The 25,851-nt window shown below is 58.2% G+C and overlaps 2 protein-coding genes across 7 annotated transcripts in view; one reads left to right on the top strand and one right to left on the bottom strand.

Annotated features, from left to right (window-relative positions):
* Positions 1-10,927: 10,927 nt before the first annotated feature.
* Positions 10,928-25,439, top strand: LOC128821320 (twist-related protein 2-like). Of its 3 annotated transcripts, none has more exons than XM_054002289.1 (2): positions 10,928-11,406; positions 25,403-25,439. In XM_054002289.1, exon 1 carries the CDS (start codon positions 10,928-10,930, stop codon positions 11,399-11,401), a length of 474 nt encoding a protein of 157 aa, XP_053858264.1. In that variant the 3' UTR covers positions 11,402-11,406; positions 25,403-25,439. The 3 variants fall into 3 exon arrangements, with proteins under 3 accessions (XP_053858264.1, XP_053858262.1, XP_053858263.1); XM_054002287.1 differs by lacking the exon at positions 25,403-25,439 and adding an exon at positions 15,303-16,603; XM_054002288.1 differs by lacking the exon at positions 25,403-25,439 and adding an exon at positions 12,659-13,447.
* The window catches only part of HDAC7 (histone deacetylase 7), a 59,497-nt gene continuing 50,295 nt past the window's right edge, over positions 16,650-25,851 (bottom strand). For all 4 annotated transcript variants that reach the window (XM_054002284.1, XM_054002285.1, XM_054002283.1 and 1 more), the window contains 16 exons: positions 25,434-25,633; positions 24,525-24,734; positions 23,800-24,010; positions 23,265-23,398; positions 22,679-22,799; positions 22,491-22,540; positions 21,305-21,412; positions 20,927-20,982; positions 20,691-20,778; positions 20,352-20,471; positions 19,885-19,982; positions 19,662-19,780; positions 19,284-19,417; positions 18,782-18,866; positions 18,517-18,655; positions 16,650-18,168 (listed from right to left, as the gene is read on the bottom strand). In XM_054002284.1, coding sequence (XP_053858259.1) covers positions 18,123-18,168; positions 18,517-18,655; positions 18,782-18,866; positions 19,284-19,417; positions 19,662-19,780; positions 19,885-19,982; positions 20,352-20,471; positions 20,691-20,778; positions 20,927-20,982; positions 21,305-21,412; positions 22,491-22,540; positions 22,679-22,799; positions 23,265-23,398; positions 23,800-24,010; positions 24,525-24,734; positions 25,434-25,633 — 1,919 coding nt within the window. In that variant the 3' untranslated portion in view covers positions 16,650-18,122. The remainder of the gene's footprint in view (positions 18,169-18,516; positions 18,656-18,781; positions 18,867-19,283; positions 19,418-19,661; positions 19,781-19,884; positions 19,983-20,351; positions 20,472-20,690; positions 20,779-20,926; positions 20,983-21,304; positions 21,413-22,490; positions 22,541-22,678; positions 22,800-23,264; positions 23,399-23,799; positions 24,011-24,524; positions 24,735-25,433; positions 25,634-25,851) is intronic.

Here is a 25,851-nt window from a genome sequence, read left to right as displayed (position 1 = left end):
GCCTCCCGGGAAAGGTGTGAGAGGCGTGGACAAGGAGCAGGGAGCCCCTCCCGGCCCCGGGGCTCTCTGTCTGTCTGTTTGTCTGTCCGCACAGAGGGGCTTTTCCTGCTGGCTTTTCCTGGCTCATCGCTGCTCGCTCTGGGAGGAGGGAGGGAGGGGAAAGACTCCTGGAGTGCTCCAGGGGGTGGCAGTCCCCCACCTTTGTCACTGCCCTGTTCCTGTGTCACCTCTCTGCTCCTTTGTCCCCTCTCTGCTCTGCGGGAAGGGCCCAGCTGAGCTCCCAGCCGGGTTCTGCCTCTCCAGGGCTTTGGGGTTTGGGGGCAGCAGAGGAGCACAGTTCATCCCAAAGCTCCCAGGGCTGGGAATGCTGCCCCTGGCAGAGCACAGCTCATCCCAAAGTTCTCAGGGCTGGGAATGCTGCCCCTGGCAGAGCACAGCTCATCCCAAAGCTCATCCCAAAGCTCCCAGGGCTGGGAATGCTGCTCCTGGCAGAGCACAGCTCATCCCAAAGCTCATCCCAAAGCTCCCAGGGCTGGGAATGCTGCTCCTGGCTGCTCCCCGGGTTGGTTTTAAAAAGGAATGGGATTCTGTGTTTAACCATAAATGCCGTGTTTAACGCTTGAAGTTGCAGCAGCAGGTGTATGGGGAAAAGGTGTTTGGGGGAAAGGGGTGCAGGACCTCTCCCCTGAGCCTCAGGGAGAGGATTCCTGGAGAAAAAATAAGGAAAAAACGTTTTTGTGGAAGCAGGAGGAGGGGAGAAGGGACAGGGGCTGTTCAGGTGACCCCATGGATTGAGGAGCACCTTTGGGGTGAGGCTGTGACCTGCTGGAGTCACTAAACCCAGCCCCTGGGCCATGTTCTAGCCCTGGAGTTCCCACCTCAACTTTTTAAAGGACCCTGTATGTAAATATTCCCTCTATTTTTACATGGATTCCTCCTGGTTTGCACCTCGGGGGTGCCGGGGTCGGTGCCACCCTTGCTGTCACCCTGTGCCACCACAAATACAGCCCTCCCTCACCGGCCTGGCTGCACTGGAATTCCCTGGCATCCTGGGAAGGACGGGTGGGAATGGCACCTTTTGGGGCGATGGGGAGTGTTTAACTCCTCACGTCCTCCACAGGGAGTCTGAGGTGGATTTTCCCTTCACAAATCCCTTGGGATTCGGGGATTTCAGCCCAAAGGGATTTCTGGGGAAGTGGTGGTGATTCCATCCCTTTTCCCTGGAAATGGATGAGGTGCAGGGGGGGGCTTTAGGGGGGTTTGGGGTCAGCCCCGAGTGAGTTCCCATTCCCAGCCCCATCCAACTGGGAAGGGGTCCAGGGGAGGGGACACACTGGGGACACCCCGGGACCCCCGGGTGCAGGGCCCGCAGGAGCCGCCAGAGGGCGGCAGTGGCACAGCCCGGGCTGGTGCGGGGCGCGAGCGAGACCCCAGAACCACCCGGGACACCCCAAAACCGGGGACATCCCCAGACCAGGGACATCCCTGTGCCCGGCAGCCACCGAGGAGCTCAGCGTGGTCCTGCAGGGGTGACCCGAGTCCCCACAAGGACCCAGCTCTGGGGTCCGAGGGAAGGATCTCAGCTGGAATTCCCGTCCCCTGGCACTGGGACAGGAGAGGACAGAGGTCCTGGTGGCTCCAAAGACTTCCCAGGAGACTCAAACCCATCCCCTCACCCTGACCGCTTCTCTCCCCACAGTCCCCACAAAGTCCCAGCCACCCCACCCCATTCTCTGGCTGCACCAGCCTTTCCCAGCCACATGTTTAATGGAATTGTCCATTCTTCCCTTTGCAGCATTCCTCCCTCCCTAGCATTGGGCAGCCTGATGAATCTTCAGGATTTGGGGAGCCTCTGCTGGATTTTGGGGGGTGTTCAGGGTCATGGAGGACCCCCATGGCTCTCACTGGGACCCTCTGGGGGGAGGAGTCTTGGCACCTCCCGAGGGTCCAGCAGTGGCCCCAGTCCCACTTGAAGCCCGTGGAGGGATTCAAAGGCACCCGAAGGAAAAGCACAGATTTTTTGCATTTTCCCAATCTGCTCTCAAGATGTGATGAAGGCGGAAGCGGTGCCTCAAAGGCTCCGGATGAGCCTCATGGGGCTGGGGACCCTCCAGGTGGCTTTGGGGGAGAGGAGTGCTGGGGACACTGTCCTTGTGTGCAGGGACACAAATCCCAGCTGGGTGTCCCCAGCGTGGCTTGGGGGTGTCCCTCAGCTCTGGGGTGGGGCAGGGCTGCAGCAGAGGGGTCCTGGGGCTTCCGGAGGGTGATGCTGGCCTTGAGGACAGGCTGGGCTTGGGGATGGATCTAGAGGGACCTGCAGAAGGGTCTGGGCTTGGGGACAGACCTAGAGGGACCTGCAGGTCCCTGTTCTCAGGGGAATCCTTCCCCTGGAAGTCTGTGCCATTCCCTGGGAGTGGGGGCTAGGAGGGTGAGGTGCAAAGGCACGGACAGGAGCATGTCCCGAACCTTCCAGGACATGGCGATGTCACCACACGTGGTGTCTCTGCTCCCTGGACACGACGCTGGCTCAGCCTGGGTTTGCCCTTTGTTCCCCAGCTGGGAAAAATCAGAAAATCCCCTGAATTCCACCTCACTCACGGCATCCTGGGCATCTGGAAGAGTCCCTGAGGAAGAGCTTGGGGCTGGAGCCAGGAATCCCAAAGGAGTGTCCTGGCTCCCAGGGGCCATGTCCAGCTGGGAGAGCACCGGACAAACGGACACGAGCCCAGACCTGCTGGCATTCCCAAGGGAATCCTCGTGCTCCAGCCAGGGCTTTGGGTGAGAAGCAGCCAAATTAAAGATCCCCAGCAGAGCAGTTTTGGTGTCGGGATGAACTCACCGGAGCTGGGGGACCTGGGGCAGAGCCAGGGGCTGGGAGAGGGGGGAGAACATCACACACAGAACTGGGAATGGTTATTTTTAGGACAATTCTCAGCTTGGAGAGCAACCAAGGGAATAAAATGGTTCAATATGGGCCCAGTGCTTAACAAGAAGGCTGAAAATCTCCAGGCTGGGATAGCTGGGAAAAGCCTTCGGGATGGGGTTTGGGGTTTGTGGAGAGCCTGAAGGGGCCAAGGCAAAGGGGTCATCGAGGGGTCCCAGCCCCTCCGGGGGTCCTCTGCTACTTCCCAGCCTGGAGCTGGGCTGGAACCACTTCCCATGGAAGGATCACTGCTTCCCTTCCTCCTCAACTGGGAGTGGGATAGAAGGACGTGGGGAATGGGCTGGAATAACAACCAGGGGGAAGCAGTGGCCCTGCTCCTCCTGCCTGTCCCTTGCGGTGGGTCTGCCTCACTTTTAAGTGGCTTTTACCCCTTTTATAGGCTGATAAACCCCAAAATCCATCCCCTCCAGCCCTTGGGAAACCCCAAATTCCACAAGACCCCATGGTCCCCCTGAGAACCCCAACCTCCTACAACACTGGGGCATTTCCCTTCTCCAGCCTGGAAAAAACCCTTTTATTCCTGGTGCTGGAGGGGGTGAGGAGCTGGAGGACTCCCCTTCCCTGATGGAGAGGGATCAACCCTTTGGAAAACCAGGAGAGGAGGAGCCCCGGGGTGCTCGTGGTTCCATCCCTTCCACCTTTTCACAAACCCCAAAATTCGACTCCCCATTCTGCAGCCATGAAGTCCCGGGAGCTTTGAGCCTCTTCATAAACCCCATAAAGCCCAACAATTGGAGAGAAACCCAACCCCACGCCAGCCTCCCCCCACCCGCTCCGTGCAGATCAAACGCCTTTTAATCGGAATAGAATTTCCTGGGACGAAATGAGGAAAATCTGTCGCTCGCATCCGCCCGGCAGCTGCTCCCCCGCCCCGGGCTCGTCCTGGAGGAGCTTTTCCCTCCCCGTCCCAGCGCCCCTCATCCCCCCCCCCCCAGCCCGCAGAACATCCCGGGAGCCCCTCGGGGAGCCCAGAGCCCTCTCGGGCCGGGAATCTGCTGCAGAGTCCCTCTGGAAAGGCGGCGCAGGAAATGGGCCCCTGCAGCCCTGCTCCGGAGCACCGGGAACTCGTTCCAGCCGCCGAGGGAGAGTTTTTCTTTCATCTCCGGCCAGGAGTTGAGCCAGGCCTTTCGTCTCTCCCCAGACACGGCTTTGAAGGCTCCAGGGGTGTCCCAGATGTGCTGCTGCGCGGCTGAGAGGGGGTGGGGGCGGCTCTGGGGTCGGAAAAGCTCTTGGAGAGCCAGGTCCTTTCCTCTGCCCCTGCCAGGCACCCCCACCCTGGATGGTCTGAGGGGCTGGGGAGACCCAGGCCTCGGGGACATCCATGGGTGGTGGCTCCGGGTGCGGTTTGCAGCTCCAGGGGCTTTTCCGAGCCCCCTTTGGCCTCCAGTTTGGCCAACAGAGGGACAGGAGCTGGAGTCAGCTCCAAGGGATCTCAGAGCTGCTCCCACAAAAATAATTCAGCATTCTCTGGGATGCAGCTCCATGCATCCATCCGTCCATCCATCCAACCCTCCGTCCCTCCATCCGTCCCTCCATCCATCATCCATCCACCCATCCATTATCCATCCATCCATCCATCATCCATCCATCCATCCCTCATCCATCCATCCATCCATCCCTCATCCATCCATCATCCACCCATCCATCCCTCATCCATCCATCATCCACCCATCCACCCATCCATCCATCCATCATCCATCCATCCATCCATCCATCCATCCATCCCTCATCCATCCATCCATCATCCATCCATCCATCCATCCATCCATCCATCCATCCATCCATCCATCCCTCATCCATCCATCCATCCCTCATCCATCCATCCATCCCTCATCCATCCATCCATCCATCCATCCATCCCTCATCCATCCATCCATCCATCCATCCATCCATCCATCCATCCCTCATCCATCCATCCATCATCCATCCATCCATCCATCCATCCATCCATCTGTCCGTCCATCCATCCATCCATCCATCCATCATCCATCCATCCATCCATCCATCCATCCATCCATCCATCCCTCATCCATCCATCCATCCATCCCCCATCCATCCATCATCCATCCATCCATCCATCCATCCCTCATCCATCCATCATCCACCCATCCATCCCTCATCCATCCATCATCCACCCATCCACCCATCCATCCATCCATCATCCATCCATCCATCCATCCATCCATCCATCCATCCCTCATCCATCCATCCATCCCTCATCCATCCATCCATCCCTCATCCATCCATCCATCCATCCATCCATCCCTCATCCATCCATCCATCCATCCATCCATCCCTCATCCATCCATCCATCCATCCATCCATCATCCATCCATCCATCCATCCATCCATCTGTCCGTCCATCCATCCATCCATCCATCCATCATCCATCCATCCATCCATCCATCCATCCATCCATCCATCCATCCATCCCTCATCCATCCATCCATCCATCCCCCATCCATCCATCATCCATCCATCCATCCATCCATCCCTCATCCATCCATCATCCACCCATCCATCCCTCATCCATCCATCATCCACCCATCCACCCATCCATCCATCCATCATCCATCCATCCATCCATCCATCCATCCATCCATCCCTCATCCATCCATCCATCCCTCATCCATCCATCCATCCCTCATCCATCCATCCATCCATCCATCCATCCCTCATCCATCCATCCATCCATCCATCCCTCATCCATCCATCCATCCATCCATCATCCATCCATCCATCCATCCATCCATCCATCTGTCCGTCCATCCATCCATCCATCCATCCATCATCCATCCATCCATCCATCCATCCATCCATCCATCCATCCATCCCTCATCCATCCATCCATCCATCCCCCATCCATCCATCATCCATCCATCCATCCATCCATCCCTCATCCATCCATCATCCACCCATCCATCCCTCATCCATCCATCATCCACCCATCCACCCATCCATCCATCCATCATCCATCATCCATCCATCCATCCATCCATCCATCCATCCCTCATCCATCCATCCATCCCTCATCCATCCATCCATCCATCCATCCATCCATCCATCCCTCATCCATCCATCCATCCATCCATCCATCCATCCATCCATCCCTCATCCATCCATCCATCCATCCATCCATCCATCATCCATCCATCCATCCATCCATCCATCCATCCATCCATCCATCCCTCATCCATCCCTCATCCATCCATCCATCCATCCCCCATCCATCCATCATCCATCCATCATCCATCCATCCATCCATCCATCCATCCATCCGTCCATCCATCCATCCATCCATCCATCCCTCATCCATCCATCCATCCATCCATCCATCCATCCATCCCTCATCCATCCATCCATCCATCCATCCATCCATCCATCCATCATCCATCCATCATCCATCCATCCATCCATCCATCTGTCCGTCCATCCATCCATCCATCCATCCCTCATCCATCCATCCATCCATCCATCCATCCATCCATCCCTCATCCATCCATCCATCCATCCATCCGTCTGTCCGTCCATCCATCCATCCATCCATCCGTCCATCATCCATCCATCCATCCCTCATCCATCCATCCATCCATCCATCCATCCATCCATCCATCCATCCATTCCTCATCCATCCATCCCTCATCCATCCATCCATCATCCACCCATCCATCCCTCATCCATCCATCATCCATCCATCATCCATCCATCATCCATCCATCCATCATCCATCCATCCATCCATCCATCCCTCATCCATCCATCCATCCATCCATCCATCCATCCATCCATCCATCCCTCATCCATCCATCCATCATCCATCCATCCATCATCCATCCATCATCCATCCATCCGTCCATCCATCCATCCATCCATCCCTCATCCATCCATCCCTCATCCATCCATCCATCCATCCATCCATCCATCCATCCATCCATCCATCCATCTATCCATCCATCCATCCATCCATTCCTTCGTCCTCTCCACAGCCCCGTCCCGCTCACAGGCTCTGCTGCTCATGGATAATATCCCAAGGAACACTGGGATTTACTGCCGGTTCTCCAGAATGTCTCCCTCTTCCCCTGGATGGGACCCAGCTCTGGTTACCCCAAATTAGAAAAAAAAAAACAACCAAATTTTGTTCCCATTTTTGCACTCTCCCTGTTCCCAACCCCAAATTCCAGTCTGGTTTGCCATGAGCAGGAGCACAAAGGATGAATTTGTGTGGGAGCAACATCCAGGGAAGATCTCCATGGGAAGATCTTCTGGGAAGGGACCCCTGGGGCAGATTCACCCCCTGCCCTCCCAACACATCCTTTCCCGAATTTTCCTGGGTTTTTCCCTCCTGGATGGAACAGAACCCACAAATGTTTGTCTGGTTGCTAAGGGCACTCCTGGACTCCTCTTTCCCACAAATTCTTGAGCGCGTGCTGAGTCCCACAAATTCCTGAGCTGATGTTCTATCGGAGGATCCCATGGCTCAGCGTGGGGCAGGCTGAGGTCAGGATGGATTTTTGGGGACTTTTTCTGGATCTGCAGACAAACTCTCTAGATTTTCCCAAATCCAATTCCTTTTAAAGCGAACAACCAGGTTCAGTGCACCGGGGGAGGAAAAAAATACCTAATTTTCTGGCTTTGTTGGGATTTTTATTGGGATTTCAGAGTCCTGTGCAGGAGAGTGGGGAGACAAAGGGCATGGATGCTCTTAGAGGGAAAAGGTGGGAAAAGGTGAAGGAGGGATGAGGAGACAGCTCTGGATGCATGGAATTGGAGTCAGAGGTGCCCAGGAGTTGGATGCTGGAAGATCTGAGCCGGGCCTTGGACACTCCCAGGGGTTTTGATTCACTCCCGAGGTGCAGGACAGCAGCTCCCGCTCCCTCCTCCCCGTTCCTTTCCTGGCCTGCAGAGTCCCCTTGCTCCCATTTCCCAGGAATCCACATTTGTCACCTCCTGTCCCCGTCCCTCCCCTGCCCAGCACCTGGGGACCCCTCCCGGGGTGGCAAAGCAGGAGGAGAGATCTGGAGGAAATGGGAAAAGCTCGTGGGGACCTTTCCTTCCCAGCAGGATCCTGAGGGATCAGTGGCAAATCCGGGCGGGATCCGGGATCGGTGCCGACCCAAGGGCACCCGTGTCCCCTATGTCCCCTGTGTCCCCTGTGACTGTTCCCTCTGTGACTGTCCCCATGTCCCCCGCAGGCTCTGAGTCCCTGTCCCCCTGTCCCCATATCTCCCTGACTGTCCCCATGTCCCCCCATCACTGTCCCCATGTCCCCCTGCTGTCCCTGTCCCCATGTCCCCCTGACTGTCCCAAGGGCAGCTCTGGGGGCTGGGAAGGGCTTGGAGGGGTCGAGCCGGGGCTGATCCCAACATTCCCAACATTCCCAGCTCCGTGCTGGGAGAACTCGGGACAGCTCCTGGCAGCGAGACCCCGATGTCGGCGCTTCGCCGCTTTGATGGCCACATGGGAGCAGACGGGGAGAAAAGGGGGGAAGAAACTTTCACGTGTCAGAATTAAGTGGAACAGGATGGGTCCTGCCTGGGCCGGGGGGGAGGCGGCACCCTCGGGGTCCCTCCCTCACCTCATCCCGACCCCATCCCCCAGGAAAACACCGGGATCGCTCCCAGTCCCCCCAGGAACCCCCTGCACCCCCGGGACCTCCTGACCCCCGCGTTCCGCCTCCACCTCCGAGTTCTGACAGATCTCGGTGCGTTCCAGGAGCGTGAGGTCACCACGCCGGGGAAAAAGGATCGCGGGGCCATCCATCAGCCTGCGATCAAAGCGCCCCGCGGGTTCCCCTTCCCAGCCCGAGCCCAGCGCCCCAAATTCCCCGCGGTTGCCGTGGCAACCACACACGGTGCGGATGCTCCGCGTTTTTGGCCACCCCGCAGCTGTTTCCACTCGAGGCCGCCGTAACTGGAAAAACCTGCGGGTCTCAAGGCGCTTCCCGGCCTCCAGGGGCAGCAGCTATTCCTGGCTCCCTTTCATCTATCCTCTTTTTTTTTTTTTTTTTTTTTTTTTTTTTTTTTTTTTTTTCTTCACGCGGGATGAAACAGGGAATATTTTTGTCCTACGGAACAAAGAAAAGGAGCTTGGAAAGAAAATCCCAAAACACCCAAAACAAAGCAAAACAAAACCTTCTGAGAGCACCAAACGCTTCCCCAGCACTGCCAGGGCCACCCTGACCATGTCCCCAAGTGCCACCTCCACTTTTAAATCCCCCAGGAATGGGGACCCCCACCCCTGCCCTGGGCTGGAGGGTCCTGCCGAGGAGGAATTTTCCCAATATCCAACCTAAAACTTTGGTGGCACCACTCAAGGCTGTTTCCTGCTGTGCTGCCCCTTGTCCCCTGCAAGGAGATTCCCCCCAAAACCCGCCAAAATCCTCCTGGGGGGTGATGGATGTGAGGGGGTGAGGGGAAACCAGGAGGGGACGTGTCCAGAGGGGGAGGAATTGGTGGGAATCAGAATTTCAAGTCTCCCATCCGGTGACTTCTCCCTGAGTCAAGTGAGCTGGGCTTGGCTGAGTTCTTTTGTTTTTTTTTTTTTTCTTTAGGCTTGACATTTTCCCCGATGTGTCAAAAGCAGCACCAGAAAAACCCCCAGTGAGCTGGAGGAGTTATTGAAACCACTTTGGTGCCTCGTGACCTTTCCATGAGAAGTTTGGATGAATATCCTCCCAGAAAAACACTCACTGAAAGAACAAATTGAAATATTTGAGGGAAAAGCCACAAACCCTCCAAATGTGGGGACAAAAGCCCCTTGGGGTGTGGGGCTGCTCCTTCCTGCACTTCAAAGCTCATTGTGTTCCTCCCTTGGCTCTGGGATCCCAGCCCCGATCCCAAACCTCCCCTCCCCCAGCCAGAACCCTTCTCCTGGCGAAATTCAATTCAATTTTCTTTTCTTTTAAAAGTAAAACAATAAAAAACAAAACAAAAATAAAAAAAGATTTAATTAAGGAATAAAGGCCAGGCACAGGCCGAGCCTCAGCTGGAGCTGGTGGCAGCTCCCCAGCCCTTGGCATCGCTGCTGGAGCTCCAGATCCGGTCCCAATCCCGTCCTCCTGGGGGATTCCCAGAGAACTCCTGCCCTTCCCCTTCTTCTTCCTGTTCCCCTTCCTCTTCCATTTCCTCTTCCTCTTCCTTTTCCCCTTCCTCCTCCACCCAGGAGCCGCTGGATTTACTCAACAGGAATTTGGTGATGGGTGAGGGAGATGAGAGTGATGAGGGTGATGAGGGTGATGAGGGTGATGAGGATGATGAGAGATGCTGCGAATGGAGGCAGGAGTGGGAAGGCTGGAAGGATGGATGGATGGATGGACAGATGGACAGATGGATGGATGGCCTGGCAGATGGACAAATGGGCACAAACTCAAGCTCGTTTTGACCGAGGCCTTTCCTCAAGAGCCCTACGGATGCCAATCTCCCTTTGGTTGCTTCTTCCTTTGGATTTTGGGAGTTCCTGACCCGCTCATTGCAACCCCTGTGGCTCCACATCCCCACCTGGCTCCCTCACAGGTGAAAGTCTCCTCCTCCACCCCAAAGAAGGAGATGTTTCTTTTTTGGGGTCAACTGGGTTGAAAAATAATTTAAAAAAAAACCCCAAAGCCACCGCTGAGCTCCATGGCTGGGGCTCCCTTGGCACCAAGAACGTCCCTGACATCCGGGCGGCAGCCGGAGCATCTGTGCCGGAGGGCTCGGGGTGGCGGTGGGGAGGGAGAGAGGAAATCTGGAACCCATAAGCTCCAGAGCCGCTGGCGTTCCCCTGCATTGGTCTGCGCCTGGTCCGCCCCCGCCCCGCTCGCCCTATCAGCAGGAGCCGTTCCCGAAGTCATCCCAGCGCCCTCCTCTCCTGGCCCAAAGGAAAAGCCAAGGAGCTCCTTGGAGGGCTCTGCGGGGCTTGGGGCGCCCGGGGAGCCCCGAGGCCGAATGCTCCGGGCCTCGCCTCGGGAGCCACCGCCGGCTCCTCCGCAGCCCAGGGAGCCGAGGAGATGAAGGAGGAAAACCTTTCCGCGGAGTCCCCCGAGGGCAGCGCGGCCACCAGCGAGGACGAGGCCGAGCGGCTGCCCAGGAAAAGCGTCCGCAAGCGCGGGCAGGGCCCTGGCGGAGCCCCCTCACCGCAGGGCAAGCGCAGCCGGCGCAGCCCGGCCCCGCAGCCCCCCGAGGACGCCCACGCCCAGCGCGTCATCGCCAACGTGCGGGAGCGCCAGCGCACCCAGTCCCTCAACGACGCCTTCGCCGAGCTGCGCAAGATCATCCCCACGCTGCCCTCGGACAAGCTCAGCAAGATCCAGACGCTCAAGTTGGCCGCTCGCTACATCGACTTCTTGTGCCAGGTGCTGCAGAGCGACGAGCTGGACCACAAGGTCGCCACCAGCTGCAACTTCCTGGCCCACGAGAGGCTCAGCTACGCCTTCTCTGTGTGGAGGATGGAGGGCGCCTGGTCCATGTCGGCGTCGCACTGAGCCGGGTATGTGTGGCTGTGTCACCGCTGTGTCCCTGCCGTGTCACCGCTGTGTCCCCATGGCCTCCGGGCGTGTCCTGGCTCGATCCCACCAGGGTTGCGGCCGCCCCTCCTGGCGCTCAGGGGATGAGGGATTTGTCCCACCGGATTTTTCCCCCAGAGCGGGAGGAGGTGGCGGTTCCCGAGTCGCTCTGGAGCGGCTGATCCCACTCAGCAGGGGTGGGAAAGGTTTAAAAGGGGGTTTTAAAAATCTGGTTTATCCCCAAACCCGGTCCTGGCCTTGCTGGGGCTGCTGAGGTGTCAAACCCGCCCTGCCCTGGGGTGGCCTCGTGTCCTCCAGCCTGCCTGGCTTCCCCCTGCTCCTCTCCCAGAGCTCTGCAGACAGGATGGGATCCCTGATCCCGTCGGATCCGCGGGAATCCGGCACTGCGTGGGGAATTCTGATGGACTCAGCTCTGTCCCTTAGGATGCTGGGAGGGGAATAATCCAAAATTCAGAGTTTTAGGGCTGGCAGGAATTGGGAACGGGAGGAGCGGGGGTCAACGAGGCACCGGCACTTCCCGCAGAGCAGGAGCAGAAAGTTCCAGAGGACATTCCCAAGCCAGGAGCTCCAGGGACACCTCATGGGACCCCAACCCCCAAGAGTCCCCGCTGTCCCCAGACAGGACCAGGGCTCCTCCTGCCTCTTCTCAGGCACTGAATACCCCCAGATTCGAGGCCATGGAGGTGCCAGCGCTGGCTCAGGGTGCCGAGCATCTCCCAGGGCATTTCCTTTCAGGATGGGCCACCTTGAAACTCCCTTTCCCAGCCAGATCCCTCCCAGCCAGCAGGAAACCTGACATTTTGCTAAATTCATGTATAAGTATCAATTTTTGGGGGCAGACCCTGTTGTTTCAGACATTAAATCCTGTCCTTGCCGGGTCACCTCCCCTTGGGGCCAGCCAGAGGAGGAGCAGGTGGCCCCTTGTCCTCGCTTTGGGATGCCCAAAATCTGCCAGGACCAGTCGGGATGCTCAGCCCCCCATACCCCTCTGGACCCCTCACCCTCTTCTGGGCACCCCCTTTTGGGTTTGGCACTTTGGGGTTGGATTCTCCAGGTTTGGGGCTGTTGCAGGGGCGCTCCCCAAAGGCAGGCAAGTTGCTTGGAACGGCTTCATCCCGAATTTTGCAAACTCTGGCTAAAATCCCTTTGCCCTGGGGAAGTGGGGGAGGCTGAGCCCCCTCCCCAGCACCCCCAGAGCCATTTTTGCTCCCTTAGTGTGCAGAACCTGACGCAGCTCCGGGGCCGGCACTGACTGCCGGAGCTGTTTATTTAAGCCAAGATCTTGGCAGAACCGAGGGATAACCAGAGGGATTAAAGACCCTTCAGTCACTTTGGAGAGCTCCCGTGAGTGCGGCGGGATCATCATTCCCCTCAAAATCGATCCCGAGCAGCTCCATGCCTGCATCCTCCAGCTGCGGAGGGAATCGCCCTCCCCGGGCCAAGCTGCGCATTTTGGGGTCCCGGCGAACCATCCCAGCCGGGCAGGGACGGAGAGGGAGGGGAATTCTCCCGGCAAAGCTCCAAAACCAGGGAAGAGCCGCGGGGGAAGCTGTGCCGGGCTGGGGAGGCTCTGTCTCCCTCCCGGGAGGGAACAAACGCGGCGCTCGCAACAGGGTTGGGATTTCCTAATGGAAAGCAGCCCCTGGATGGTGGAACTCGGCCTATTAAATATCAAAGGGGGCTGGAAAAGCTGGATGTGCCCTTGTTAACCAGGAGACATCAGCCGGGGAAAAAAGAGGGATGGAGCCCTCAGGCAACAGAAATCATGTTTGAAGTTCCCCCAGCTCAGCTTTTCTCGGCAGAGTCTTGAGCACATTAAAATGGTTTCTTTCCCTCCTGGAGGAGAAAATGAGGCTGGAAGCTGGAACTGCCGGGGGGAGAGGCTGAGGGCTGATGTTCCTTGCCCTTCATTTGTCTCCCTGGATTTATCGCCTCTCTCGCGTTGCCCTCACTTAATTGTCTCCCCTGAAAGACCTTGGATAAATCTTCCCTTTGGGGACTGTTGCTCTCGCCTGGAATCGGCTTTGTCTGGCGGCTGCTTCATTTGCTTTTATTTATAAACACTTCTCACTGCTCTGGGGCACTGGGGGAGCTCGGGAACAGCTCCCATCCCTATTCCCTATTCCCTATTCCCTATTCCCTATTCCCTATTCCCTATTCTCTATTCCCTATTATTTCCTGGGATATTATTATATCCCAGGAAATCCATCTCGAGCTGCTTTAAAATCTCCCAGATTCCTCTGCAGCCCGGCAGGAGAGCAGGGGTCCCTTCCCACCCCAAATCAGTCCCTCAAAAGTGGATCCAGCCCCTGGTTAAAGTGCTCAGGGTGGTCTGGGACCCCCAGTTTGGGGCTGGGTTCTCAGGAGAGGAGCTGCTGAAATCCCGGGAAATCTCTTTCTGGGTGATTCGGTGCTCCTGGGATTTTCTCCTGGAACAAAGCAGGTTTGGAGGTCGGAGGGTTCCCCAAAATCTTCTCTTCCCAGAGTTGCTGTTTTCACTCGGGGTGGAAGGGGAGGTGTTGGAGGGGCAGGAGGAGCTGCCCTGCTGAGGGATGCAGGACATTCCCCAAAATCCCCCGAATTGTCACAGGCATGACCAGAGCTGCTGCATTTGTTTTTCCAGCAAAAATCTCCACATTTTCATTAAAAAAAAAAAACAACAAAACCACCCAGGGTGACTGAGCTGCTCTCCATGGCAGTGTCCCCGCACTGCTGAGGATTAATTCAAATTAATCCAGACATAAAATCGCGGATCCAGCCCTCGGGAATGAGGAAGCATCTCTGGGTTTATGGCCCTTGCAAGGAGCCGGAGCTCGCTGGAGCTGCCTCAGCCCCGGGAATGCCGCTGGAACGAGCTCGTTTTTCATCCTGGCTGTCAAGGAAGGCTCTCGGCAGCTGAGGGGGAACGAGGAGCTGTGGGATCGCCCGTGCCCGGCATCAGCTCCCGTTCCTGGGGTGGACAAAGGCGGGGATGCTGGAGGGAGGGTGAGGAGGGAGCTCCGTGAGCTTCTCCATCCCAAATCCTGCAGGGCCAGGCTCCTCTGGAGGCTCCCGTGGCCCTCGGGCAGCCCTGGGATCCCCCCATGAGGGTTTTTTGGTGTTAAACCTTATCCAGAGGATCCCAAAATCCCTTTGGGAGCACGTTTTTTGGGATCAGACCTCAGTGAGCTGATCTGTTTTCCCATGGTCTGGGTTGAGATGGTCCCACCTGGCTGCAAGTCTGGAATTTTGGCTGCCGGTTGCCCTCCAGCCCCTGGATGTGCCCATGATCCATCCCAAGGGCTCAGCTGTGGGACATGTCGGCCTTTGGGGGATTTTCCCCTCTGTCCCCCACCCCCGGCACGACCTCAGCCCTTCCCGGGGGTGAATTGATTTATCCCTCCCCAGGCTCCTCTCCAGAGAGGGGAAGCTCTCAGTGAGGAGGAAACAAAGCGGGAGGGGATGGAATAAAGCTGGAATAAGCCCTGGAGGCGCCGGGAACGCCAGGGCTGGGATCCCACAGGGATCGATCCCTGCTCCATCCTCCTGCCTGGCTCCTATGCCACTGCCCTGGCTCCGGGAGGGCTCCCAAGGGGCTTCCCGAGATCCAATCTGCGGGAAAAGCTGGGATTTTGGTGGTTTTAATTCCCGGCCTCAGGTGTGGGGACATTTCCTGGCACATCCCTCGTGGCTCCAGGCAAATCCGGGAATGTGAAGCTCCAGAGGCAGCGGCCGAGGGCGGCTCTGCCCCCACTGGCTCCAGGGCATGGATTTGTAGGATTTTGGGGAGCTGAGCCCAAATTGACCCGCTGGCTCCAGGGCATGGATTTGTAGGATTCTGGGAAGCCGAGCCCGACCTGACCCCGCTGTCTCCCCCCAGGTCTCCACCTCGATGGAAGCAGCTGCAGCACTCAAAACCCCACAGAAACCTCCCCGGAGAGAAGAGGGAACGACCCCCAAACCCCCCGACAGCCCCGGGGACCCCAAAAACTGTAGGAATGTGCCCGAGGGGGCCTCAGCAGGAGCTGGTTTGAGTTGGTTCGGGTGCTGCTGGAGGAACTCAGGGCTGTAATTTACCGTGGGCTCGCAGGTAAGGAACAATCCCAGTTTCCTCCTCCGGGACTGCCGGGAAGCTGAGCCCTTCCCAGACCCTCCCGGAGCTGCCTCGAGCCAGGACCGGGCAGGAAAATTCCTCCAGGATGAGGGGAAAGGGAGCCCTCCAAGGACCTCTGGTGTCCCCCCGCTTTTATCCCGCTCCGAAGGTTCCGCGTTCCCATGGATGAGGATTCGGGGGATTTGGGGACTGCTGACCCCCCCCAAGGCACCCCCAGCCACTCCTGCCCCACGGATGGGGCCTCAGGATGCCCTGGAGGAAGCTCCCAATCCCTTGGGATTTATCAGGAATCGAGGCTGGAGACGGAGCCGCTGGGAATGGGGGATTTTGGGGCCGTGTCGGGAACTCTGAGTGGGTCTGGGCTCTTCTGGGGGTGTGGAGAGGGCGGGGAAGGGACCATGGAGGTGTTGGGGTGACCAAAACGACCCCAATAAAGCCCAGGGGGAATATTCCAGGGTTCAATCCTTGTTTTTCCTATGCACATAGTGCTGCCGGGTCCCCCCTGCACCTCCCTCGGCTGGAATGCTTTTATTGGAATCAGGCAAAAAAAAAAAAAAAGAACCACAGTTTTTTTTTTTGCCTGTTATGGCAGAAAAAGGGGAAAAATCCCTTCCAGGGAGGCTGCAAGAGGCCTGAGCCCCCAAATATTCCATGGGTGAGGAATTCCTGTTGTGATCAGATTTGGGGTGCACCAGAGAATCCACTAAAGAGCCACAGGAAGGCCCAGAGTGACTTTTTCTACCCAATTCTCAATTTTTATGTGCAGTGGGAATGGATTCCCTGCTCCAGGGAGTCGACTGCACCCTTAAAAAAAATCTGGAGGTGCTTAAAAAAATCAAAACTCTGTTAAGAATGGGGTTGTGGTGGCTTTGTTCAGCACCTCACGGAAAGGATTTTGCAGCTGAGAAACAAAACTGGCATCAGAAGTTAAAATCTTCTCTCAAAAAATAATAAATTGTGCTTGAAAAGTAAAGGGCAAAAACCTATCTGTGGAGTGAGACTCCAGTTTCCAACCAAATCTTTTTTCAAAAAGGTGAAATCTATTTTTTAAAATATATTTTCAAGTATTTTGGTGCGTCTCGTTTGTTTAAAAAAAAAAATCCCTGCAATTTACATGAGCAAAAAAAAAACCTTTTAAATGAGCCAAAAACCCTTAAAACAAGGAAAATGTCATGCTAACAACCCTTCTGACCCATTTTTGGGGGGAAAAGCCCTCAGAAATCCCTGCATGGTGGATTTCTCCTGGTAAAGTCCAGCAGGATGGAGCTTGGGAGGTCCCTCCATCCCCCCTCAGGGACCCCCACCCTGGGCCACACAAAAGGTTTTGATTCCTTTTTTTTCTTTTTAAATTTCTTTGTTTTTGTTTTGTTTTTTTTGTTGTTTTGTTTTTGTTTTTTTATACAAAATCTCCTCCCGCCGCCGCGGCCAGAGCTGTCCCCACCCCCAGCTCAGCCAGGGCTGTGTCCCCTCTGTCCCCAGAGCCCCGGGACAGAGCCTGGTCCTGCTGGGAAAACCCTTGGGGTGCAGGGAAGGCTTTTGGGGAAATGGGAAAAGGGAAATTGGGGTGGAACCCTCCGGTTGGAGGCTCTGGATGTGCCCCTGTCACCCCAGGACAGGGACGGGGACGGGATGGGGTTTTGGGATCCCCAGTGGGAATTGGGGAGCCTAGGCTGGGGAGGGGCTTAGGGCCTGGACCCACACCCACCCAGGCCTCGGAAGGGGCTGGAAGGGGCTTGAGGCACCTCGGGAAGAGGGGGAAGGTTCCCAAAATTCCCCCGGGAAGAGGAGTCAGGTTCACATTAGCGCTGGCAGGGTCCATAGTGCAAATCAGCGAGGGCAGGAGGGACCCCCGGGCACTGCCCGCGCCCTGGCCTCGCTCTGCCCTCGCTGGGGGTGCCCCAAACCTTCCTCGGGGGGCTCCAAATCTTCCTCGGGGGGCTCCAAACCTTCCTTGGAGGGGGCTCCAAATCTTCCTCGGGGGGCTCCAAATCTTCCTCAGGATGCTCCAAACTTTCCTTGGGGTGCCCCAAACCTTCCTCGAGGTGTTCCAGACCTTCCTTGGGGGGTTCCAAACCTTCCTTGGGGAGATACAAACCTTCCCTGGGGTGCTCCAAACCTTCCTGGGGATGCTCCGAGCCCTCCCGAGCTCCCGGCCCCATCACTGCCGCTCTGTCCTCGTGGTCCAGCAGGGCGAGGGGAGCCAGGGAACCTCTGGAGAGGGTGCAGAGATCCAGTCCCACCGAGCAAACTCCAGGATGCTCCTCCCAGGCTCTGGGAGCCGTCCCCAGGGTGGTCTGAGTGTCCATCCCAACGTCCGTCCCTTCCCGCTGAGGAGGGTCCCGGGATCGGGGGGTCAGTGCCGCAGGGCTGGGGGGGTTTCACCCCACTCGGAGGGTCCCAAAACTGGGGAGGGAGGGGGGCTGCAGCCACGGTTTGGGCTTGGGCCTTTCTGTGGTCCTGTCCCGTTGGATGCGGGAATGTCCCTTCCAGGAGTCCAGGCCTGCCCAGGGCCTCAGGAGCGACGGGGACGAACGGGGATCGGGATCTTCGGGGGCTCTGGCCACGCCTGGGGACCGTCCCCAAGTGTCACTGATTCATGGGCTCCTCCTGCTCCATCGGCTCCTCCTGTGCCCTGCGGGGGAACCGGACACATGAGAGGCCCGTGGGGCACAGCCCGCTCCTGCGGGAACCCCAAAAAGGGAGGGGACAGGAGGGGACCCGGCTGGCAGAGCTGACACCCCCCACCCCCAGGCAGGAGGGTCTGGTTGTGTTTCCATTTGGGAAGAGCCCAGCACAGGGTTTGGTCTGGGTTTCACTCAGGAAGAGCCCAGCATGGGGATCTCAGGAGAATTTAGTTGGGATTCCATTTGGGAAGAGCCCAGCACGGGGCTCCCAGGAGCCCAGAACCTCATCCAGGTTGGGGGACACTGCCCTGCCCTGCTGCCACCCCCTCGGCACAGGGGAATCCTGGGAATGTCACCTCTTCTCCACCATCACGGCCACTGAGAGGGATGCCAGGGCCGTGACCGTCTCCACCTCGTCGGCCTCGTGGTGCTGGGCCTCGAGGAAGGAGCAGCCCAGCTTGGAGGCGAAGCGCTGCACGGCCACCCAGTATTTACCTGCGGGAGGGGACAGCGGGGCTGGGGACACCACCACAGGGGGTGGCCCGGGACACGGTGGCCTGGGACAGGGATATCTCGGGACAGGGATAGCCCAGGTTAGGGGTGGCTCAGGTTTGCACTCACTCTGGACCTGGATCACGGCCTCCAGCGAGCGCACGGCGTTGGCGTTGGGCTTCTGCCTCAGGCTGTCCTCAGGGAGCGGCTCCAGCTGGAGGGGACACAGGGGGACACGGGGGGAAGGTCATTGGGGGCGATGGCACCAGGGGACATGGGGGGACATGGGGGGTCATGGAGGGTGGTGGCACCAGGGGACACGGGGGGCAGCGGCACCAGGGGATACAGGGGGGACATGGGGGGCTGTGCCTGGGCTGGATTGGTGGCACTGGGGGACACGGGGGGGGCACAGGGGTCATGGGGTTGGTGGCAGCAGGGGACACAGAGGGGCATGGGGAGTGGTGGCATTGAGGGAGATGGGGAGTTCACGGGGGGCTGTGCCCACACTGTGGCGGTGGTGCCAGGGGACATGTGGCGTTCAGCTGTGCCCGGGGGTGGTGGCACCAGGGGACATGTGGCGTTCAGCTGTGCCTGGGCCAGGGCGGTGGCACAGGGTCAGTGCCAGTCTCACCTCGTGGCCCAGCAGGGCAGACACGCAGGCCTCGGATGCGTCACAAATGGCCGTGAGGTCGTGCCCCCCCTCCAGCGCCAGCACCACGGCCCCCCCCGCCAGGCTCATCAGCTGCTTGGTCATGTAGCCAAAACCTGGGGGACACCCCGGGAACGTCACCTCCCCCTGCCCAAAGCCAACCCCAAAACCTCCTGAGGCTCCCCCAGGAGTGGCTGCCCCTTCCCAGGGGTCCCAGCCTGGGTAGGAGGGGGACATCCCACCCCAATGGGGGACATCCTACCCCAATGGCAGATACCCCACCCCAAAGAGGGACACCTCACCCCAGGAGGGAACACTGCACCCCAAGGGGGGACACCCCACCCCAAGCCACCTCCTTACACTTGGCAGAGACTTTGTAGCCCCCCAAGGGGGGCGGGTGGCCCTCGGCTGCGTCGAAGCCGGCCGACACCAGCACCACGTCGGGGCAGAACTCGTGGGCGATGGGCATCACCACGGTCCTGGGGGATGGGGGGGAGTGGGGTCAGCCCCACACGGGGGGAAAGGGGATGAAGAACGGGATCAGCCCCACCCAGAGCGTGGCACACGGGCATGGGGGCAGTACCTGAAGGCAGCCAGATACTCGGGGTCCCCCATGGGGGGGTCGAGCCCTCCAGCCCACGCCACGTTGACGTTGAAGCCCTCGCCAGGGCCAGCGCCCACCTGTGAGGGAGCAAGGACAGGGTGAGGCTCTGGGGGAGCCAGGTGGGGGTCCCAGCCCCCTGTTCTGTGCTACAGGAAGCAGTCTGGGGGTCCCAGCCCACTGTTCTGTGCCATGGGAGGATGTTTGGGGGTCCCAGCCCCCTGTTCTGTGCCATGGGAAGGTGTTTGGGGGTCCTGGCCCCCCTGCCCGGTGCCATAGCGGGGTCAGGACCAGCAGGATTTTCCTGCCTTTCCATCAATCTCCATCCCTGTGCTGGGTGACCCAGGGGTGGGAAAGGAGCCCCCAGGGCACTGTCCCTGCTCAGCCCCCGTGTCCTGCTGTGTCCTGCTGTCCCCTTTGTCCCCTTTGTCCCCTTTGTCCCCTCCCACCTCGTCGGCGGCGCCGCTGCCCGGAAAGAAGTTGCCGTCGTCGTGGCGGTGCAGGGAGATGTAGAGAACCTCAGGGTCCCTGTAGAAAATCTGCTGGGTCCCGTTGCCATGGTGAACGTCCTGCAGGGACATCCAGAGAGGATTTTGGCAGCTGCTGGGCGGCCCCAGAACCTCAGGGAGCCCAAACCAGGTGGGTCTGGGCCCACCAGCCCAGGATCTGCTCCTGCTCCCCAGTCCTGAGCACACTGGGGGGGTTCCAGCCACGTTCCCACGAGGAGCTGGAGCAGGAACTGCCCCTGGGGACATCCTGGGGATGTCCTGGGGACGGGGGGGACTCACCCAGTCCACGATGAGGATCTTGCTGAGCTTCCCCTTCTGCTGCAGCTGCCTGGCAGCGATGGCCACTGAGTTAAAGAAGCAGAACCCCCTGGGAAGAGGGGTGGGAGTCATCTCCAGGCCCTTCCCAAGCTCACCCTGGGCAGGGGTGGCTCCCAGGGGGGTTATTTGGGAGTGGTTTTGAGCCCTGGAGCTGCTTTCGGGGCTCCCCAGGTGCCTCAGGGAGGGAGGGGCCTTACATGGCCGTGGAAGGATCCGCGTGGTGTCCGGGCGGCCGCACCACGGCAAAGCCATTCTGGGGACAGAGCAGAGGCCAGGGGTCAGAGCTGCCACCCCCAGGGGGACACACAGCCCATGTCCCCAGTGCCACACAGCCCTGGGAGCCCTGGCCATGGGGGGCACCCCCAGGGACTCCTGGTCATGGGGTGACAACACCCTGAGACCCCCGGCGGTGGGGTGACAGAACTCAAGGACACCCAGCCATGGGGTGACACAGCCCTGGGAACCCCAGGAATGGGGTGACACAGCCCTGGGACCCCAAACCATGGGGTGACAGAACTCAAGGACCCCCAGCCGTGGGGTGACACAGCCCTGGGACCCCCCAGGCCACCCCCTACCTTCAGCTCCCTGGTGGCCACCTTGAAGGCCAGCTCAGTGACGCTGCCCGCGGCCCAGCGGGCTGCGTTGGACGAGTGCAGCTCGTTCCAGATGGTGTCACTGTCCACCTGGAAGGCAGACATTGGTCACACGGGGGGACACAGCACCAGGGGACAGGAGCCATGGCCTCACCCAGCGGGGGTTGGTGTCCTGTGCCAGCTGAAGGTGACATTGGGCCACCCCCCATTCTCCTCCCTGCCCAGCCCCCTCCTTTACCTGATTTATCTTATTTTACCTGATTTATCTTACTTTATCTTATTTTAACCAAACATCTTGCTTGGATCAGCACCACATCAGAGGCGGAAAACTCAAAAATCTCTTGTGCTGGGGGCCAGGTGGGAGCTCCCCGTGCCCAGGGGGAGCAGAGCAGGGAGAGGAGGCAGAGCAGGGAAAGCAGAGCTGGTGCCCAGCACGGGGGGCAAGGAGAGGAGCAGAACCAGAAGAGGCAGCAGGAAAGGCACCAAGGGAGCCCCTTCCTGAAAGAGAGACAGAGAGACAGGACAGGGACAGGGACAGGGACAGGGACAGGGACAGGGACAGGGACAGGAGGAGAGGAGAAGGCAGTGAATGCAGAGAAACCAGGAGGGAAAGCTGGGAATGGAGAGGCCTTGGAAGGGCTGAGCTGCTGTCCCCGTGTCACTGCTGCCCTCCCTCAGCAGGAATGGGGTGACACCACTCAGGGACCCCTGGTCATGGGGTGACACAGCCCTGGGAACCCTGGTCATGGGGTGACACCATCCTGGGTCACCCCTCCTGCCAGCCCCTCGGGGGGCTCTGGATCGAGGATCCCCTCGCAAAGTGGGATGCTCTGACCTCCCCAAGGACCCCAAGCTGCTCTGATCCAACACCTCCATCAAACACCCCCACCCAGGCAGCCCAGAGGCTTCGGGAGCTGCCCCGAGACCCCCGAGGGGCCAAAAAGGAGCAGCCCCGCCCAAAGGGCAGAGCAGTGATGGAGCAGTGACCCCAAAACCCAGAGCAGGGATGGAGTAGTGACCTCACATCCTGAAACCCAGATCTGGGATGGAGCAGTGACCCCAAAACCCAGAGCAGTGACCCCAAAACCCAGAGCAGGGATGGAGCAGTGACCCCAAAACCCGGATGGAACAGTGACCCCAAAACCCAGAGCATGCATGGAACACTCACCCCCACCCCTCCGCAGGGCAGCATCACAAACGTCCTCTGCGACAGGATCCCTGTGCAGAGAGGGGCCAGCGGGCACCTCAGGGCTCGGCAAGCAGCACCGGGCTGGGGCCGGGCTGTGCCCAGCACCCAGGGGAGCTGCTGGGAGCCATCCCCCGGGCCAGGGGACGGGTGGCAGGGCGGGCACCCACCTGCCAGCTTGCTGTTGTCCAGTTTGAGGCGGTTGAGGGGGTTGGTGCCGTAGAGGAGCACGTGACGCTCGCTGTGGATGCACTGCAGCTCCTCCAGGGTGGCCTTGCGGCCCCGCAGGCACTGGGGGGACACGGCTGTGACTGGAGGGGACACGCAGGGGATCCCCCCCATCCTGATGTGCCCCTCCTGCAGCCACGGCTCGTGGTGGGGGCAGGACCCGTGGGGTTGGGAACTTGAGCACCCCCAAGTTGCAGTCAGGGACCCAGAGCTGGGTTTTACTAGGCTGGGCCTGGTAAAACTTGAGCCCAGAGCAGGGAATGAACCAAGGGAATGGTGATAAACAGGGGGAGGAGGGAGGGAGTGGGATCAGGAGGGGCAGGATGGGATCGGGAGGGACAGAATGGGATCTGTAAGGAAGGAGGTGGGATCAGGAGGGGTGGAATCGGATGGAATGGGATCAGGAGGAATGGAATGGGATCAGGAGGGATCGGGTGGGATCAGGAGGGATGAGATGGGATCAGGAGGGATCGGGTGGGATCAGGAGATCAGGAGGGAAGGTGGCGGGCCCAGCCCCTCCCTGCTCACCTCGCAGCGGCTGCGCAGGCCCCGCTCCTGCAGCCGGGACCAGATGCTCTGGATCCTCCCGGCGTGCTCGGGGTGGTTGCTGTTGTCCCCGCAGGAGCATTGGTGCTTCAGCATCACCGAGTCGTAAACCAGCCCTGCCAGGCAAAGCCAGAGCTGCACCCTCAGCTCCTCTGCAGGGGCTCTGAGACCCCAAATATTGACCAAAATCTTCCCCAAACCACGGGAGATTCTGCCCCAAACCACGGAAGATTCTGCCCCTAACCTGCGAGATTCTGTCCCCAAACCTGTGAGATTCTGTCCCCAAACCTGCGAGATTCTGCCCCAAATTCCAGGAATGCAGCCAGGGGCCAGGTGGGCAAACCTGCCTGGAAAAGCCCCCCGAGATAAGGAGAAGGGCTCCCTCCCCCCCCCCCCCCAGCTCTCTCCTGGCGCTCCTAAATCCGGGAATGACCAGGATCGATGTGGAACCACCCCGGGACATCCCCAGGTCCCCTCCTGTCCCCATCCTGTGACAGCCCCGCAGGTGTGACCATACCTGTGGTGAAGTGTGGCTTGGGCGGCTGCTCCTGCACGGGCAGGGCCAGCACCTTGGTGTCCTGGGCAGGGAGGGACACGGTGGCCGTGGCCGGGGATGACTGAGCCCTGGACAGGGGCCGGTGGCCGGGGGGGAGCATGGGGGGGTCGGCCAAGGGCTGGCGCTTGAGGAGCTGCTGCTGCACCCGCTGGAAGGAGTCCCACAGGAAGGCCTGGGGACACAGGACACCCTCAGGGGACAGGCCAGTGTCCCCAGCACAGGGGACAGGGGACAGAGCCCTGCTCGGCGTGGACAGGGCTGGATCCAGCGGCTGCTCCAGGCTCAGAGCCGGGACAGGACGGGACAGGAAGGGACAAGGCAGGACAGGACAGGATGGGACAGGACAGGATGGGACAAGGCAGGACAGGATGGGACAGGACAAGGAGGACAAGGCAGGACAAGGCAGGACAGGACAGGACAGGACAGGACTGTCCCAGCATCTGCTGCTCCCTGCCGGCTCAGCCCCGCAGTGGCAGCAGCGATGGGATACAGCCGGCAATCTGGGGATAAAGCCCGGCAATCTGGGGACAAAGTCCGGCAATTCGGGGACAAAGCCCCGGCAATTCGGGGACAACACCCAGCTGTGCTGACACCAGCGGTGGCCGCAGCTCTGCCCCTGCCCCTAGCCAAGGCACAGCCCGGTCCCGTGTCCCCACCCCTCCCCAGGGCTCCCCTCCCTCCTGTACCTGCTGCAGGACCAGCTCCTCCTGGGGCTGCCCCATCTTCTGCGTCCTCTCGGGCTCCTTCGCGCTGCCGCCGGGCCGGGGGGGCTCCACCCGTGCCCGGGTGGAGTCCCCAGCCTCGGCCGCGGCCTCTGGGAGCGTCCCCTCCGCCTCCATGTCCTCCGAGGACGGGATCTGCCGCAGCCGGGGCTTCTCGCTGGACTTGGCCATGCGCTGCGGCAGGGGGACAGCGAGCAGGGGTGTGAAAAATAGGTTTCTAGAAAGTTCTTCAAGCCTAACAAAAGGCTCATGGAGTATATATTTGTATATAAACTTTATATATATATGTGTGTGTGTGTATATGTGTATATATATATATATAAACTTATATATATTTATATGCATTTGTATAGAAGGAGATAAAAAATACTGACTTAGAAATGTTATAGAATAAGATATTGTTGAGAGGAAAATGAAACTAAAACCAAGTATATATAATATAATATAATATAATAGAGTATATATTATATATTTTGTAGTGTATATAGTATATATTTTATATTTTATATATATTACATTTAATATATTATATAGTATATATTATATGTTATATGTTATATGTTATATATTATATAATATGTAGTATATAATATGTAGTATATATCATGTAGTATATAGTGTATATAGTATATATTTAATATATATTATATTACATATCATATGTTATATGCTATTATCTATTATCTATTATCTATTATCTGTTATCTATTATCTATAAAAAACAAAATAGAAGTTTAAAGGCAGAAGCTAGTCCTTCTTCTTCACCTCCTCCGTCACCGCTTTAAGCAGTATTTTGCAATCAGATACAAACACAGACCCACAAATATTTTTTTCCTCTCCAGTCACGTTCTTCTCTCCCTGGCGGGCTCTCACCTTGCCCAGGTGCGGCTGCTGCCTGAGGAAGTGCGCCTGGTGCTGCTGGAAGAGCAGGTGCTGCTGCACGGCCCTGGGGCTCGGCGGCAGCGGCTCCGAGCGGGTCCTGCCCAGCGGCTTGTGGTGGCCCGGCAGGGCCAGGCGCTCCGCGGGCACCAGGGAAGGCGCCAAGGACAAGGGGACGGTCCCCAGGCCTGGCACTGCAAGGGTGGCAGAGGTGACGTGTTGCAGTAAGGTTATGAAAGAGAAATATGTGAATTTTTTTTTTAAATATGTTTTAAAATAATTTTCTTAAAAAATAAAAATAATAAAAACAACATAAATAAATAAATGTTAATAAGAATATATTGAATTATAGTATTAATATAAATCTTAATATTATTACTATAAATATTAACAATACATAGATTATATTATT

The sequence above is a fragment of the Vidua macroura genome, chromosome 38, assembly GCF_024509145.1.
Source record: "Vidua macroura isolate BioBank_ID:100142 chromosome 38, ASM2450914v1, whole genome shotgun sequence".
Classification (NCBI taxonomy): Eukaryota; Metazoa; Chordata; class Aves; order Passeriformes; family Viduidae; genus Vidua; species Vidua macroura.
Note: the sequence above shows the minus strand (reverse complement) of the source record. Positions and strands in the feature narration are given on the sequence as shown.